Below are 20,000 nucleotides of genomic sequence, written 5' to 3'. Positions count from 1 at the left end.
ACGCACGCACGCACGCACGCACGCACGCACGCACGCACGCACGCACGCGTGCACGCGTGCACGCGCACACACACACACACACACACACACACAGTCAGTCGCACACTGACCTCCAGCACACGAGGCGGAGCATTCGGAGCGGACCGTGGCCCAGGCGTGGTCATGCTTCCTGTGGGTGCGAGGCAGAGTGTACTCCCACTCCACTCCGGGGTTCTTCCCCTGCAGCAGGATCTGTGCAGGGAGAACATTACATTTATAGATTCAAATTTGCTTTATTAATCAGGGCAGTATATTTACAGCTGATAGCGGTGGGCCCTGAACCAACTATTGTCCTCTCAATACATCCGTGGGAAACGGAAGCCTGTGTGTTTCTGAACCAATCAGAGCGTTGCAGCCCTTCAGACTATGGGACATAGCTCTGCCACATCCGTGGCACGCAAAGAGTATTAAAAGGATAGAGACTGTATTCGTTTCAGTGGAAGTTGCTCAGTGGCGATTTTTCGATATGCGGAAGTGCAAACGCGCTCAACGCTAAAGCCCAGCTGCACGGGGTTTCCTCGTCATAACTCCACGGGTCCGCCTGCAGTCCCTCCTCTTACCACTAGGGCTGAGTGCTTCAACGAGCCTCACTGGGGCCTTGGTGGCACGTGGAGTCTGTTTGTTTACAATGAGAGACAGATGGCCAGCAAAGCATGCTTGCTACTACGTGGCTTATTTCTAACCTATAATGTTTTCAGATACATATTTTAGCATACTGATTAAATTTACAATGAGTAATACACTGTCTGGATGTCATCTTGAATGAGATTAAACATGGAGTAGTTCTGTAATCAAAATCAGATGTGTTTGGTTAACGTGCAGCAATGGGAATCAAACAGGTGAATGAAATCAAGTTTCTTTCGGACGGCGTTTTGTCATCACACAGCACATTTTTGTTCAAAGCAAGGGATTAAAAGTGGCTTTTTATGGAAAATACACAAGAATTGAACTTTTCCCATTGTTTTGGCATCTATAATTAGGTATGCCAATATGATGACCACGGAAATGCACAGTGTTCATTTCAATACGTCTTTAAATCAAACCAAAGCATGGACTCTGTACTGGATTTATTCTTTGTGCATGCATGCTCGTAAGTTTAGACAGAAGAGGACAACAAAAAGGTACAACAAAGTAAAATCGCTAGCTTTCATTTAACTGAGAATGCACAAATGGAACCACATAGACCCATAATAAGGGGAACCGAAACTTGTGCTGATGACCCGAAACCGTTTGTCGCTGAAGGGAGATTTATTTGGACGTTCAGGTTCAGGTTCAATGAGTCATCCTGAATGCAGACATGCACCTGAAGGTCTGTCATTAAAGTAGCATTCACTTCCAAGAGAGGAATGGATTTTGAGCCATTTAATGTGCAGATTCATTTCACGCACACATTCATTTCACACACCCAAATACATGAAAAACTACTAAACAACAGAATTGGTCGACACTCGACACTGACCGATTCATAATACTTGTGTGTGAGAGGACAGCTCTAATCTAAAATGATGTCATTTCAAAGTCAGCACAAAGTGAACTTGGTGGAGAGCTGGTCAAAGCAAATGACGCTGTAGCAACTCTGAGCTGATTATTACATTATGAGTTTTGATTACATTGAAATGATTACATTATGAGCCCTTATTACATTATGAGCAGTTATTACATTATGAGTTGCTACAAGACGCCCCGTCCCCAACGCATCCATACTAATATGTCTTTGATTGATTGATTGATTGATTGATTGATTGAATACTTTATTAACACTTTAATTGCCCGGAACTATTTAATCCATTACATTCATGCGCCCAGTCGATTTATAAACACGGACGCCTTTTCCGGACGGACCGGCCGGAAGTTCATGATGTTGTGTAGCAGCTAACAATAGCCACAGCACTTTAGAATCGATTGACAACAACGGGAGACAAGAATAAATCTATCGAGACTAGCGACTGGACCGCGGAGCGCCGTCTAACACAGGATCTTTTTTCAGAAAAAGACGGGATGATTTAGATCGCGATTTATGAACGTTTTAAGATTTTCGTTTTCATCAGCTAAACAGAGGAGGGAGTTTTTTGATGACGTCTCAGTCTTGCGCGTCACCGAGGAGAGCCCAGCAGGCGCGCCTGGGCTATACAGCCAGGCGATCTGTTCTCGTATCAATAAACTTCGTCTTTAGGACAATACTTCGTCCTGAGCGTCGGGCGTTACTAATAGAAAGGACAAAGAACTTCGTCCTGGGCGATTAATCTGTTAAAAGTTTCCAAAAGGCACAGAGCTACAGTTATACAATAATGCTAAAAGGATTTCACAAAAAGCCCTGAGGGCTTGTTTCCATTGTGGTCCTGTGTATTCAATTCATCAAGACACACAATATACAAGAGTTCATCAATACTAGGAGCAGTAAAAGTATATTTACAGTAAAACATTCAATCTTGTGGATATTGGTTCAATCTTGGTGCATCATCCGTTAGCCACAAACCAAAGCCCAGTGTCACGTTTTCTAGTAGACACTGTGACTCATAAAGGTTCCACATCATCTCATCTAAACCTTGGTCAGTCTAGGATAAAAAAAAGATTTCAAGGGAAAAATGACGGTGCTCACCAAATTGCCTAAACAAGAGAGGTACTTAGCACTAAACCGCACTTCCTTTGCCATCCCGACTAGCTAAACCCCTGCCAACCAGCCAACCTCCACCGTCCACCAAACCAATACTTTAGGCTTCTCCAAACAAGCAGATTCTCACCAATGCACGTACATCCGCTCCCCGAGTAACAAACCGGAACTTCAGCCAATGGCTGCAAACATGTACGCCGACGTCACGCAGGTTTTTTATGTCCTTTTAATAGAGGAACTAAATTACTTAACTCTGACCAGCAATTTATTCTACCAGACAAATACACTTTCATCGATACATATACAGTACATGTATTTCAGACATTGCAGGTAAACGAATAACTTCAGTCTACAAAACAAAATATTTGCCTACAGTATATAACAAGCAATAATGAACCTAGATTATCTAATCTATATTAAATAATCAATAGAAACAGAATGCCATGAACCAGTAGAAATGACCTGACTGTACATCATGAATCAAAGCATTAAACTAACGACATACAGTACAATCACATTTAAATGGTTGAAATACTATAATGTTGTTTGAACAAAACTGAAAGGTTCAGACCTTGGTGCCACTGAAAGAAAATTGTTGAAAGTAAAATATGTGCGATCCGTGATAGGTCCCATGAGGCCTATAATAGTGCACTATGGCACCACAAGGTGCACTGGTTTTCACCTTAGAGTATAGAGACTTCACCGGATTTCTCCTCCCATCCACTTGCATTGAGTTGCTCACCAGGGCATGAGGCAATATCACCCCTTCTTCTGGATGGGAACAGAGTGCATTCTGGGATGCATTTAGGCCATACTGTACGTGAACACGGTGGGCCGAAAACATGAAGGAGCACTGTGCTCCGGATGAAATGATGAAACATTTTTCCTCAATCACTCACGACCTCGGAAGAGTCACCACCAGGTATACCTAAACGTAACCTCGATAAAACAATGCCTAAACCTAACCTTATTCCTAAACGTAACCTCAGTAAAACTATGCCTCAACCTAACCTTATTCCTAAACATAACCTCATTATAAGGGTACCTAATAAAGTAACTTTATTCGTAAACTTGACCTCAGTAAAACTATGCCTAACCCTGAACTTATTCCTAACCATAGCCTCAGTAAAACAATACAACAATACAAGAATCACTGGGAGCGAGCGGCCCATGGAAACAAATGGGAAGAAGCGTGTTTTGAGACGAGCGTTCCGGTTACCTCCTGAGGTGTGGACTTGAGACTCGACTTGGACTCAATGGAGACTCAATCAGAGAGAGAGAGAGAGAGAGAGACACACAGAGAAAGAGAGAGAGAGAGAGAGAGAGAGAGAGAGAGAGAGAGAGAGAGAGGAGAGAGAGAGAGAGAGAGAGAGAGAGAGAGAGAGAGAGAGAGACACACAGAGAAAGAGAGAGAGAGAGAGAGAGAGACACACAGAGAAAGAGAGAGAGAGAGAGAGAGAGACACACACAGAGAGAGACACAGAGAGAGAGAGAGAGAGAGAGGAGAGAGAGAGAGAGAGAGAGAGAGAGAGAGAGAGAGCGAGAGAGAGAGAGAGAGAGAGAGAGAGAGAGAGACACACACAGAGAAAGAGAGAGAGAGAGAGAGAGAGAGAGAGAGAGAGAGAGATCCTGTATATATTAGATATATAATGATATAGATAGATATAGCCTATAGATATATAGATATATAGGCATATATAGATGAGAGGTTTCTGTCCAACAGCAACGATACTGTATGTTTGTAACTTGTAAGTGGGCTATATTGTGTTCACAACTTGCACCTGTGGGACGGAATTTACAGCATGTGTTCTCCGTTACTCTACAATTGTGTGAAAGGAAGTTGTACTCACACAACTGGCTGTGTATGAATGGGAAATGTACAAAGACAAGCAACAACTGTCAAATCCGTTTTAACTGGAATGTCAAAGGAATAATGAGAATTGCATCCACACATGACAACTCCAATTACAGTTTTTTTGCATTCTGTACGAACACAACGAGAAGTGAAATATTGTATTGGCCAATTGCCTTAAATTGTGTGGAGAGAGAGAGAGAGAGACAGAGAGAGAGATAGAGAGAGAGAGAGAGAGAGAGAGAGAGAGAGAGAGAGAGAGAGAGAGAGAGAGAGAGAGAGAGAGAGAGAGAGAGTGAGGTTAAGCGTTTCAAGAAATGCATCAATGAAACGGCAGCCAATAAATCAATGCAAGGATTTTCTTCTTTTTTTAAACTCCCTAAGCTTTGTATCAGCATCAGCCCAGCAGAAACTCCAGTATGGGCTGGGAGTGGGACTCTGTTAATTACAATATGGCGGACATGGATATCCATCTGCGTCGCCCATCATGTATTTGACCTATGATCCCACTACAAGAATTTCAATCCAGGGGAGTAATCCCTTCTTATTTCCATAGAGCTGACCATCCCACCCTCCCTTGTGGACCCTATTGTAAACAAGTGTAATGCTTTATGGTGTCGTCCACAGTTAACAGTTTTGTATTGGGTTGTGCTTGAAATGTACCTATTTTGCATACTGTTAATAAATACTTCAATCAATCCATTCACTAGTTCACCAGGTCTTTCCCTCCTTCACTCCATGCATCCAGTGGTGGAAAGTAACTAAGTACATTTACTCAAGTACTGTACTTAAGTACAATTCTGAGGTATTTTTTACTGGAGTACTGGAGTACTTCTAATTTCCATAAAATAAATATATACAGTACTATAAATATAATTATTTTGATACTTTATTAAATAGTTACTTATCACTAGATTATGATTATGCGTTGCCATTGTGATCACATTGTGATCTTGTGTAGATCGTCTATTTTGATACCATACTTTTGCACTTTTACTCAAATACATTTTGAATACAGTACTTGTACTTGTAACAGAGTATTTCTACATAGAAGTATTGATACTTTTACTACAAAATGTGAGTTTTGCACCACTGAGCAGATGTGAATGCCTAATTGGACACAGCTTAACACTCTCACACCACAGAGTATTTCACGCTGAGTAATGCCCGATTTATATATGCTATATTTATATATGGTTGCGTGTTGTATCACACTATGGTTGCGTGTTGTATCACACACCAAAAATCTACAACACTAGTAAACTTTATTGTCCACAAGGGAAATTTGTCTGGCTTTCACCCCTGCTGCAGCCACACACAAAACATCAATGACAAACAAAATACATAACAGAGGGAGACACAACATCACACAAGTGCACACATAGTGTGAATAATCTAACAATGTCAATGTTCCCATCGCAATCACCTATACGGTGAACAGATCGGTGATGTTCAGAGGTCATTTCATCAGAAATGACCTCTGAACATCACCGATCTGTTCAAAACCACGGACAGCGGTGTAGTTTCAGAGAAAGGAGCGTGCAAAGGCCACGGCTCAAACAGAAGCTAAAGGCTATGGAGCAACAGAAACAGTGCGGGCGGGGGCCTAGCAGCCGTGTCTAGGCACCGGAGTGATTCTAAAAATGAAACGCAGCAAGGCTTTCTTATAGCGATATCAAACACCTTAAGACGAGCCTACTCGTCATGAGCGCCCTGCGAAATTAATTTATAGGACGAGTATACCTGTGAACACATTGGTGCTACCAAATGTGTTAACATTCAATCAAACACAGGTTCCTTCTCTGACAGACAATTCAGCAGAACTAGACAGCATGGAAAAGTGGTGCAAACCAACACAAACACACACACACACACACACACACACACACACACACACACACACACACACACACACACACAAACACACACGTACACATACACATACACACTACACTCACACACTCTTAAAACTCCATTAATTAAAATACATTTCTCTCCCCGTCTGTTTTTGGCTGTTCGGATCTATTCATTTTCAGGGGAATGTTTAAGTCTCCCTTTATGCCCTGACCTTATAGCTTCTCACATCCATAGAGTTTAACTGTGGAATTCTTAATCTTTTAATCTCTCTCTCTCTCTCTCTCTCTCTCTCTCTCTCTCTCTCTCTCTCTCTCTCTCTCTCTCACACACACACATCCACACACACACACACACACACACACACACACACACACACACACACACACACACACACACACACACACACACACGTACACAAGCGCGCACACGCACGCACGCACGCACGCACGCACTTTGTAATTACAAGACATACTTAGAGAGATTCCGGTTGTGTCATCTGCAGATCAGCACCATGCTACTGCTTTTTTCTTTCTTCCTGGATATAAAACGGTTTCCGAGGCTATGCTACTGCTAGACGGACGGACGGACGGACAAACAGACAGGTTCATACAAGTTGAAGCTCTTTAGAGCCGACTGACAAATCCGAGAAGCCAAAATATGCTGATCAGACCGCATTATGCTATTATGTCATCTGGCTGGTCGCTGTACTAAACACACATTATTAGTTATATTATAGTTATGTATATCATCACTGATGAGCAGAAACCTTGTAGCGCTCTGAGAGACTGCGTCCAGAGCCCGGTGAGTGACAGCCATGACCGGCTGCCTCTAACAATACAGCTGTAGCACCATGTCCTGTTTGATGAGCTTTCCCTGCGGCTAGCCCTCTGCTGGCATTCATTTCGTAGGAGGAACAACAACAAAAGCTGTTTCAAATTGTCCTAAAAAAAAACTGCATGCTAACACAACTCTTAGGTTGACGAAAAGTCGTAAAAAATTGCCAAAGAAGGGGAAGCAACACGGGGGACCTGTGGTGAAAGATTCTTGAACCTGCACAGGTTCAGTTCAACTGTAGCCTGAGGGGTGCTTTTACACGGCTATCACTTCACCTTGAAAAAAAAGAAACACAATAACCGTCTAAACTTCACCTGGTTTCCACTTCTGTTTCGACAGCTCAGGGTTCACAGGTCAAGTGAAAAGAAATGCCTTTGCTGACAACGCTATGGAGGTGAACGTCCCACCACTCACTTAAACGCACACACTCACTGAGGGACTGGTGTTGCCAGATTCGTCGAGAGAAAATTAAGCAACTAGCCATTTAAAAATGTTTGAGAACCACTTTCACTGACACTGACAAACATATTAATGTGTGGGTCCTTCACATGAAAAGAAGTTTGAGAAACACTCATTTACACAACATTAGACCGCAAGCCCACATAAGCAACTACACTTCAGAAAACAAGCCCAATAAAACAGCAATAGCTTCTAAAAAGTGAACATGGCAACGCTGGTCAAGAGGATACGTGTCTCATGTTCCAGTCTTTGAGAACAGGCGGAGACTCGCTCTCACCTCGGAGCTGTGGGGCCTGACAGACACACCACCACCGCTGCGCATTATAAATGTGCCGAGGTGATCGCCACCTCGTAAATCCTGTCCTCCCCCCGATGCGAACGTCTCACTCTCTGAGCTACATGCTAATTGTCTCCACCAGGCCGAAGGCATGGGGAGAGAGTATGTTTTGCACTCCGTCCGTCCGTGTGTCCTTCCTTCCGTCCGTCCGTCCTTCCGTCCGTCCGTTATCAGCTAATCTCCGGTACCGTTGGCCCGATCCATGCCAAACTTTGCACACACACTCCATGGATGCCAACGATGAACCTCTGCCCCAAATATTCCTCAACGGCCCGTTATAGCGCCACCATGAGGCCGATTTAGGCAAAACACATTTCTGTAGATTACTCGTACACATTTTATCCATACATCACACAATTCGGTATACACTATCTCCATAGTCATGTGATCAACACAGATCTGCACAATTTCCCATGTTCCATCCTGATTGGCTAATATTGGCTTCCAAAGCTCACATGATTGGTCCGTTTCGAACAAAATGCCACAAATCACAAACACAGTGTGCAATTTCCGTGAAATTGTACACGCACATTTCCACTAGGCCGAGGACGACATGCCACTCATTATTTTCCGAATCAGCCTCATGGTGGCGCTATAACAGGCCAATTCCTGTGTTTAGCTATAACAAAATCAATCTGTATACAACTTATGTATGCGCACTCCCTAGAGGCCATGGAAAAACATTGTCTCTGCATCCCTCCACATCTGCCGGTTATAGCGCCACCATGAGGCCGATTTCTGCTAAACACATTGCTTATGTTAGTCGCACAGATTTCATCCAAATCTCACGCAAATCGGTACACATGATCTCTGTAGTCATGTGATCAAGACGAGTCTGTTGGATTTATCAGATTCTACACTGATTGGCTAACATTGCCTTCTAAAGTTTTCAGGAGTGGCCCGTTTCGTTCAAAATGCTGCACATGTCCTGCTCATCCACAATTCTATCCTCAGAGATTCTATGAGTGATCTGGCTCTGCATTTCCTCAACAAAATGAAGAAAATTGTTGCAAAAAACAAACAAACAAAAAAACATGTTTATATTACTCCTAAACATTTTGCCAAACATCACACACACTCCTATCCTCCTGGTGGAGACCTGTGCCCAGAAGGGCACTTTTTCTAGTTCACTGCTCCACACAGCCGACTCTGCAGAGAAACGCAACCTGAAAATCACTGCATTGGCCTGTCACTTTTTAGTATGCCTCCGGAACTCTCTGACGGCTATATAAATAAATATCATTATCATTAACTTCTATACCTATTCTGCTATTTTCACTAGTTTGGGTCCCGGGTCTATTATCTCTCTTTTGGGTCTTGACCTGAAAGGTTTGAAAACCACTGCTTCTACACTAATGGCTGCATGCTCTCTGTACCTAGTAGTTATAGGTTGGCCGGTTGGCTAGAATGCAGAGGACAAATTGCACGTGTGTGCAAGTGGGTTCAAGTGGTTAAATGCCAAGTATAAAGTTATTTTCAATCTGTCCAAATGGAGACATTCTCTCAAGGTTTCCTTGTGACATGCTATATCTTAGGGGGAAATATGCATTTACATAACTAACTAACTTCTGGGGTGCCGTGGATGAAACATGGTATTTTGTCTTTGTCGAGTAGAAAGCTCATTATGTTCAAAACTGTTACTTTTTAAGATTCAAATTAAATAATAAAAAAGCAAAAGTAGCAGTACTTTGTTTGGATACTTTAGCGTGACGCTGTAGTATGGTCAAATATGGTCAAATTAGAGTAAGAGTAGGGTGTTAATTTACAAATTAAAATAAACACAAAACGTGAAAATATGGAGATGGAGGTTTCTGATTTACAGGGGTGATCTGAGAACCACTGTTCAGGCTGTGTTCTCCTCTACACTCTGTCCTGAATGGCAGCACAATGGCCCTTTTACACTAATTGACCAATGTCTTTTTTCCTTTCAACTACCGCCTCTCTCTTCTTGTACAGAATTCATGTTCCTTTTCTTTTTCCTTCTTTCTCTCGGTCTCTCTCTCTCTGTCTCCCTCCCATCTCTCTCTCCCTCCCTCCCTCCCTCCCTCCCTCCATCCCTCTCTCTCTCTCTCTCTCTCTCTCTCTCTCTCTCTCTCTCTCTCTCTCTCTCTCTCTCTCTCTCTCGTTCTCTCCACCCCTCCTCTCTCTTAGCCACTTTGTCGTGCCGTCAGTTTTAAGCTGTTGGCCTGGTTTCATATAAATCCCAATTATGTACAGAATTCCTGTTTCTTTTCTCTCTCTCTCTCTCTCTCTCTCTCTCTCTCTCTCTCGCACGCGTGCGTGCGCGAGAGACACACACACACACACACACACACACACACACACACACACACACACACACACACACACACACACATGAAGAGAGAGAGAGAGAGAGAGAGAGAGAGACCGTCTGGAAGTTCAAAGCACACAGCGGGCCGTTTGAACTCTCCAAGCCGCTTGTTCAATGAGATGAATACAAGGCCCGTATGCTATTGGCCGCCGTACACAATTAAATGACAACAGAAGCTCTACAGTGAAGCCCCTCTCCTCCTCTTATCCTCTTCCTCCTCCTTCAGAGACCCTTTACGTACCCCGTCTCTCTCTCTCTCTCTCTCTCTCTCTCTCTCTCTCTCTCCTCCCCAGTGTCATTAATAGGCTACCGTATGCGTATTGCTACCGACCCCCATGTGAAAATATTTCAAAAGTCCAAAGCCCAAATAAGCAACCACACTTTACCAGAAACAAGCCCCCCAGCCCCACACACATCCCGCAACGTCCAATATTTACAAGCAACTCTACAGGACAAGTAAGTCTCTTATAATAAGCAGACTTGGCAACACCACCCTCCTCTCCTGCCCATTCAATGTTTTTTTTATTTTTTATTTTTTTCTCCCTCTGAACGTCGGCGCTACAGCTGCCAGGGTGCTGTCACTGTCAATTCCAGTTTAGCAGCGGACATCAAAGCGTCTCTTACTTCAAACACCAGGCTCTCATTAGTGGGTCCGGCGGCACTCAGGCTCTCGGGCCGGCTGGAGGAGCGCTGGTAGTGGAAGGTGGTGCCGGCGAAGTGGAAGCGTCCGGGCCAGTCCACCGTCCAGTCGCCGGTCAGGTGGTACTTCCCCTGCACGGTGGCGCTGCCGCCGCGCACTGCCAGGTAGCTGCTGGACACCTCCAGCTCCCGAACCAGGATGCTGCGCGCCCCGGCCGGCACCGTCACCATGGAGTAGTACTCTGAACGCACATACACACACAGACGCACACACACACACACACACACACACACACACACACACACAGACGCACACACACAGACGCACACACACACACACACACACACACACACACACACACACACACACAGACGCACACGCACTCACTCGCACACACACACACACACACACACACACACACACACACACACACACACACACACACACACACACACACACACAGACGCACACGTTTGTATTACTAGAATTGTGAGGACGTGAAATCATTTCAGGATGCCATTGAAAATAGCATCCTGAAAATCCAGCATTCAGAAAAAAAACTAAGTGGAATTCAGGTATAACTAATTCTTAATTCCGGTATAACTCTAACCCTGACACCTATAACCACTATTCTGTCTAAACCATCCATAACAGCACCTTCTCCTCCAAACAGCCAAGCTGACGGCTGATTGGTTGATACAGAGCAGGGGGTTGTTTGGCTTTGTTCTTTGTCATGCCGGCAATGTTCAGGTCAACTCATGGTAAGTTTATGTACATGGCCCAGGCTTCAAAATATGAGTTCAGTCTGCATCATTCTGTACCCAAAGGGTGTTATATTTTGTAAGACGTTTGTACTTTGCATATTTATCTTGGAAAGCCTGGTCAAATGAAAAACTCAGCCTATACTTCTAGAAGCAGGACCTCCTTGTGAGTTGTGACTGGCATCAACAAAAACAACATCAGGTGTATTGGGGATATGCTAACAAAGACATCACAGCTCACAAGAACTGAAACCCAGTTGTGTAAAGTAACTAAGTACATGTAATTAACTCCTGTACTTGAGTCATATGAGGTATTACTTTACTTGTGTTTCCAATACCTTTACTTCTACTCTGCAGGCAGTGTAGAAGTGTGTAAAAGTGCAAATATTGTACTTTTACTCCACTACATTTATTTTAAACCTTTAATTAGTTACTAGTTACTTTGTAGATTTTGTAGATTAATACAAAACATACATTATACACTTGTATACACCGATCTACAAGCTCACAATGCGTCATAATGTGAGCTTGTAGATCTGCCATTTTCAAAATATTTTTATACATGGCACATGAAATGAAATTTTTGAAACGGGGCATTTTGCATGTTGATTACTTTGTACTTTTGGTCATTTTTGATGCCAATACTTTTGTACTTTTATTTCGTAACTTTTTACGGAATTTCGGACTTGTAACAGAGTAATTATATTTTGCAGTATTGATAGTGTGAGTACTAATACATTTTCCACCACTGCCAAAGACATCACAAGGAATGAAACCATTATGGTAACACTATACAAATCCAGTATATTCTCACGCACGCACGCGTGCACACACACACACACACACACACACACACACACACACCCTACCGTTGGCTCGGTGCTGCAGTGTGTACTGGCCTTTGTAGAACTTGCAGGTCGAGTTGTTTCCTTTACAGACGCCACACGCATCCAGGGTGGCCTTGGATCCCAGCATCTGATCACAGCCTACTGCCTGCACACACGCACAGTCGCACACACACACACACACACACACACACACACACACACACACACACACACACACACACACACACACACACACACACACACACACACACACACACACACACACACAGTAAACACCTCTGCTACCCAGAGTTGGTTTATTCAACGACACAGAGCTTAATGTGTTTTCCACCTCTACTACTCTGTTACATAACTGTAACATAAACTAACATAAACAATGGTTTAATTGACAATTTATAGATACAGTAGACACACATGCAGAGTGATTCCCGTGGTGCGCCTGTGTTTTCATTCCTAATAACAACTCTAGAAGTTGTAATCGGAGTTGCCTACAGATTCATCTGCAGAGCTCTGAAATGAGGGAGGGCCTAGTGGAGAAAAGATCCAGTACAATGTAGTCAAGTCATTTTATGCTTGGCTGCAAGTGGGTGTCGCTCTCTGAAAATCTACAAGCTCACAACGCGTTGCTCACATTGTGAGCTTGTAGATCGTCTATGTTTGGCAGGCAGCTGAAAGCCAAATCATACATCACGGCCAGCCTTGTGATATTTAGTCAAGTAAAACTAAATACAGTATAAAACATTTCAGATGATTAAAATATGCAAAGACCAAATATGCCCTATGCAAAGACCAATTTAGGAAATAACAAGCAGGTACCACTTTAGTGGTCAACGTACTTACCTCACACACTCCTTCAATGCAGACGCCTCCTTTGTGTTCAGAGCAGGAGGTGCCATCTTTAACCTTACTAGACATGGCGAAGAAAAAGTCGAAGTCCTCTGCAATGCAGTACAGCTTACAGATGTCCTCATCTAGAGACACACACACACGCGCACACACACACACACACGCACGCACGCACACACACACACACACACACACACACACACACACACACACACACACACACACACACACACACACACACACACACACACACACACACACACACACACACACACACACACACACACAAATTTGCAAATTAAGATAGATGCCCAAATCGTATATTGTGGCTTAGGTTGGTTAAACAGAATGACAGTAAAGGTGACTTCGGTGAGACAAGCAGCAAAGCAGCACACAGAAAGTGCTGATCTCAACATTCACCTTTCTTCCATCCATCAACAAACTAAACATAACCCTGGGATGTCAGCCAACACTCTCTCTCTCCCTCTCCCTCTCCCTCTCTCTCCCTCTCTCTCTCTCTCCCCCCCCCCCCCCTCTCTCTCTCTCTCTCTCTCTCTCTCTCTCTCTCCCCCCCAATAGGTAAAAATCCTGGCCTGCGGGCTTCCTTTTCTAATGTATCCCTCTGTGTAAGAGCGTGCAGGTAGCTACATGCCCCTCAAATACACATTACCCTGACAGCTTATCCTAAAGTCTCCCTCCAACAAGGAGCAGAGTGATGTCTTCCTGCAGCTGTTTGGCTCTCTGCTCCCCTGGCTACTAAACCCAGGCTGGCACCACACAAACCCTGCAGTGTTGCCAAGTCTGACTTTAAGGTTGTTGTTTTTTTTTGCTTGTTTCTAACGTGAAATTGCTTATTCGTGCTTGCTTCATGTTGTTTAAACCATGTGGTTCTCACTTCATCATTCGACATTTTCATCCCAGAATGATTTTGTCTGCGGACCCCCATCTGAACATATTTAGTGTCAGGGACAAGATTTCTGTAGTTAAAATGTTTCAGGAGTGTGCGTGCGTGCGTGCGTGCGTGCATGCGTGCGTGCGTGCGTGCGTGCGTGCGTGCGTGCGTGCGTGCGTGTGAGAGCATGTATGCAAAATAGTTGCTTCTTTTGGGCTCTTTTTGCCTGGCCGCTTGTTTCTCTTGCAAAATCTGGCAACACTGCTGGCACCATAAAGACACATGATAATCAGATTGGGTTCAGCTGATGCTGCCTGGGATGCAGAACTGAGGCAAGAAAAAGCCTGTCCTGAACTACAATATGCAATTCAAATGTTTACTGTGTGAAAGTGAGTCGTGTAAACAGTGATGCGTTTAGTCACATGTCTTTGCTTGTGTGTTATGGTGGTTCGTGGAAACCTTTTATGGAACTGCTTGTTGTTAAAAAGACAGCTACACAAATGGGGACTGCCCATTACTTCGACTACGTGGCTTCGCGTGCAGTTTGGGATAGGGTTAATATTGCGGCGAGTCGGACCACGTGACCATGTCGGTATAATGAACCGTTGGAACTATGACACAGCACCACACAAATGTGATAGCATTTTCATCCACGGCATCCCTGAATTACAATGTTACTTTACACTGTATGCTTTTTGTTGTAATTGTTTTTCCAGATTTCAGGATTTAGAAGGCGTTTTTAGAATAAAAGGTTAGATTATTCACACTATGTGTGCACTTGTGTAATGTTGTGTCTCCCTCTGTTATGTATTTTGTTTTCCATTAATGTTTTGTGTGTGGCTACAGCAGGGGTGAAAGCCCAAGACAAATTTCCCTTGTGGACAATACATTTTACCTTGACCTTGATACCGTCCACCTTGTAGAGTGAGTGAGTGAGTGAGTGAGTGAGTGAGTGAGCTGAGTGAGCTGACTGACTGACTGACTGACTGACTGACTGACTGACTGACTGACTGACTGACTGACTGACCACAATGTAGGCCACCATGGTGGTCTGCGGCACCGTGGGGAAAAAAGTATTTGTTAAGAAGATTACTTGAACTTGTTATTGCTCGACAACTGTACTCTAATGTGAAGGGTTGTTTTAAATGTGCTTTATATATATATATATATATATATATATATATATATATATATATATATATATCTTGAAATGACCACACAAGTACATGATTTTGTTTGAGAAGTACGTGATGGTTGTACAGAAGTACAGTTTGTGACATACCATCCACTTTGGTGTAGGGTTTCCACTTGTAGTACCAGCCCCTGAAGGGTTTGCTGTTGTACTCGGCACACTGCTGCGACCTGAAGTCCACTGCTTCCGTGGGGCACGGTCTGGTGTTACACAGCTGGTTGAGACGGCTGGAGCCGGGGCAGAATCTACCGTTGTTCTGCGGCCTGGAGATGGAAGATGGAGATTGAGTCGTCCCCCTTATCACTTGTTTCCCAAACACTGGCTTGTGGCCCGCGTTTCCTAGTCTACAAGCTCAAACTGTGTTGTGAGCTTGTGGATTGACTATGTTTGGTGCATGACATTGATTGATTGATTGATTGATTGATTGATTGATTGATTGATTGATTGATTGATTGAAACCTTTATTTGTTCTCAAAAACAGCATTTTGCAATGCTGTCAAGATTACACACAGAAATCAACAATTAAGACACATACAAATATAAAACACATGGTAAACTAAACAAGACCATAACAGAAAACTAGTAAGTTAAAAACAGTTATATAGTGATGTAGGGAGATCTAAGAGCATGTTATTAAATTGTCTATAGGATATTGGGGCATACATTTTTTGCGCGGTTTGCTATGATGCTCCATGAAATTGGAGCATCATAGCAGAAAGCATTTTTTCCCAGTTCAGATTGAACAAAGACATGATTCCATGAAATACAGACTGAAATCAGTGGTGGCAACTGAGAACTTGAATCCATGTGACTCAGTACATGGATCGGACCGCACAGCAGATCAATCCTTCTCTCCTGCAGAGAGCTGGGAACGATGCAGATGGTTGAGCAGTCTGCACATTAGGATGACACATTTCACAGTCCTATTCCAAGTGTCGTTACTAAATGTATGTGCATATGTAATGCAATGTGCACAGACATGCCAAAATGAACATGAATGGAATGAAGCAAATGAACATAACTTACAATGGGCATATCACTTACCTCCAGTGGTATAAAGTATAACTAAGTCCATTTACTGTCTGAGTGATTATGGTAAAACACAGATCTGGACCCGTACGTTTCTTGGGGAATCAGGGGACCCGTGAAGAGCTCTAGCACAAACTCCCTGTTGCACTTAGAACTGCAGACTCACTCCAAATTTTCCGCCGCGATCTGAAGACTCACCTCTTCAGACTCAACCTCACCCCTTAGCACTTAACCTAGATATGTACAATATGACAATTGCAGATGTGTATGACCAAGACCATGCAGACAAATGTGTAGTTGTAGTAAGTAGTTAGTAGTTCTTAGTAAAGCTCAATTCAAGGTGTCAACGTGTTAAGTCTGCTCTCTTCAGAGATCCTGCCAGGCTTTGCCAGAGACAGATGACCTGGGCCTGGGGTGTCATTGGTCCTATACATCCTATTAGGACAGAGACAGATGACCTGGGCCTGGGGTGTCATTGGTCCTATACATCCTATTAAGACAGAGACAGATGACCTGGGCCTGGGGTGTCATTGGTCCTATACATCCTATTAGGACAGAGACAGATGACCTGGGCCTGGGGTGTCATTGGTCCTATACATCCTATTAGGACAGAGACAGATGACCTGGGCCTGGGGTGTCATTGGTCCTATACATCCTATTAGGACAGAGACAGATGACCTGGGCCTGGGGTGTCATTGGTCCTATACATCCTATTAGGACAGAGACAGATGACCTGGGCCTGGGGTGTCATTGGTCCTATACATCCTATTAGGACAGAGACAGATGACCTGGGCCTGGGGTGTCATTGGTCCTATACATCCTATTAGGACAGAGACAGATGACCTGGGCCTGGGGTGTCATTGGTCCTATACATCCTATTAGGACAGAGACAGATGACCTGGGCCTGGGGTGTCATTGGTCCTATACATCCTATTAGGACAGAGACAGATGACCTGGGCCTGGGGTGTCATTGGTCCTATACATCCTATTAGGACAGAGACAGATGACCTGGGCCTGGGGTGTCATTGGTCCTATACATCCTATTAGGACAGAGACAGATGACCTGGGCCTGGGGTGTCATTGGTCCTATACATCCTATTAGGACAGAGACAGATGACCTGGGCCTGGGGTGTCATTGGTCCTATACATCCTATTAGGACAGATACAGATGACCTGGGCCTGGGGTGTCATTGGTCCTATACATCCTATTAGGACAGAGACGGTCCATATGGTAGACTGCTTAAGATAGGCCCTCCGTCACTTCACTATGACAGGGTCCTTTCCTGTGTGCCACAACACAGAGCAGAACAACTATGTCCTATAAACAAATATATATTTGTGCCAACCGAGTGCCACAAATATGATTATTCCCTATTCATCCCCATTCACAGAAAGTAGCCAATCTATGAGCTTGCAGATCGGCTATTTTCGGCGAAAGGATTTGGTGTAGAGGGAAAATAAATAGAGCAGACCAACTCCAAATTCAAAGGTCAAGTATTGAGGGTTGGGTTTAAGTGGTTAAATGGCTGACAATACACATAAACATGAACCCAAGATATTAATATACAACAAAACAAAAACCATGACACACAACACTGATGGTGTTGTTAAACTCCACGAAGCCATGCAACACAATTTGATATCATATGTAGCGGCCTGGCGGGGGTCGCTGCTTCATCTTTGTCTCAGATAATGGGTCCTTTGTCTGAAAAACGTTGAAGACCCCTGCTCTATTGTGTTCTGTTCTGTTCTCTCACGACATCACTCTTCATTTGTCGTCAGCTTATAACGCCATGTCTAAATCCAAAACAAGACAGAGATCTTGTTTAAATGGCTCTCTCCCCCTTTGTCTAGCACTCCCCTGTGTAACGCTCTAGTTTCTCCTGCTCCCTGGGTGTCCCGGGGGTCGAGTAAATCTGCCCGGCGACAGAGGTTTGAGGGCCAGAGGTCAACGTGTCCCGTCTAGTCTAGCGTTCCACTTCCTTCAGTCACCTGTTCTCCATTCCTCTCTACCTCTCCACGCACGCACGCACGCACGCACGCACGCACGCACGCACGCACGCACGCACGTTTGTATTGCTATACTTCAACATCAACATTTCACGAGCATTAAAAGTAGCCGGAAATAGCCACACGTGAGTTTGTCGATCGGCAATTTTCCGGTGTGTGACATTGTGGCACGGCAGGGAACACTCTAACCCCCTAAACCTAACCTCTAAATGCCTATAGTCTCTGGAGATAGATTGTTGACTCACGTCAACTAAAAGAGGGCGCTGTTTTTCCTTTGTTTTGCCAATATGTTCCCAGATTGCTAAATCACTAACCCCAAACCCTAAACCTGCTTAATCCCAAACCTAACCCCAAACCGGTCAAGAAAACAGTCCTCACAATGTCTATTTTTCAAAATGCTGTAGCCCTATGAAGAATAGTGATTTTCTTCTCTTTTTTTTAAGAAAGAAAATCGAATATGTTTTTTAAGTAGCAAATGAAATGCTTGTAGATCAGCTATTTTCAAAAGATTTGTAGGCTATACATTTCAAAATATGAAATATGAAATATTTCATATTTTCATTACTGCATAATGAGTACTTTTACTTTTGGTAGGCTACTTTAAGTACATTTTGATGGCAATTCCTTTGTACGTTGTACTCAGTATTTCTATATTTCAGTATTGGTAGTATTTTTTCCACCACTGGAGATACAAGGTTTCTGCCGACACACACACACACACACACACACACACACACACACACACACACACACACACACACACACACACACACACACACACACACACACACACACACACACACACACACACACACACACACACACACACGCACGCGCTGAGGGCTTCACCCCAATAAAGAGTCTTTACGAGCGTGCTGGAGAGAGGTCAGGGAGCTATCTGATCATCTGGGGCTGTAACCCCTCCTCAAATTAACTGGACGACAAAAATCTCTCCCCACTCCACAAAACCAGGTCAAGACGTTGAACCTTAATCTCCCAGGTCTTGTTTGGAAGGATTAGGTTGACTGCGTTTGATCCGGCAGGTGGTCCACAGGGAGATTGGGGGAGGGGGGGCTGGAGTCTAGCCGTGTGCGTGCGTGCGTGCGTGCGTGCGTGCGTGCGTGCGTGCGTGCGTGCGTGCATGCGTGTATAGGGGGGTCTGAATTCCAGTTCTTTACTTAACTACTTGAACCCTGCATATCCTCATTTTGGGCATGTCACTATAGGCAAAAATGTAAAACAAGATATCGTTTTCATAAAATGAATGCCCTACCTACTTGATCATACTACAGTGTCACACAAAAGCATCAAAAGTGACAGATCTGCAAGCTCAAAATGTGTCAAGAAGCGATGCGTTTTGAAAGCTTATACACTTTTTTACTGACTGTTTTGGAAATATGGGGTTTCCACCCGACAGAGATAATTATTTTTCTACAAATAGATTGCCATATTTCTAAATCA

General features: G+C 43.9%; 1 protein-coding gene across 1 annotated transcript in view; it reads right to left on the bottom strand.

The window, feature by feature from the left end:
* Positions 1-20,000, bottom strand: part of adamts18 (ADAM metallopeptidase with thrombospondin type 1 motif, 18) — a gene marked incomplete at both ends in the record, with an annotated part of 83,630 nt that overhangs the window by 15,228 nt on the left and 48,402 nt on the right. Inside the window, 5 exons of the mRNA XM_079496332.1 lie at positions 111-231; positions 10,946-11,202; positions 12,592-12,715; positions 13,411-13,541; positions 15,591-15,763. Of these exons, the coding sequence (XP_079352458.1) occupies positions 111-231; positions 10,946-11,202; positions 12,592-12,715; positions 13,411-13,541; positions 15,591-15,763 (806 nt within the window). The remainder of the gene's footprint in view (positions 1-110; positions 232-10,945; positions 11,203-12,591; positions 12,716-13,410; positions 13,542-15,590; positions 15,764-20,000) is intronic.

This window comes from Electrona antarctica (genome assembly GCF_951216825.1).
Source record: "Electrona antarctica genome assembly, chromosome: 3".
NCBI lineage: Eukaryota > Metazoa > Chordata > Actinopteri > Myctophiformes > Myctophidae > Electrona > Electrona antarctica.
Note: the sequence above shows the minus strand (reverse complement) of the source record. Positions and strands in the feature narration are given on the sequence as shown.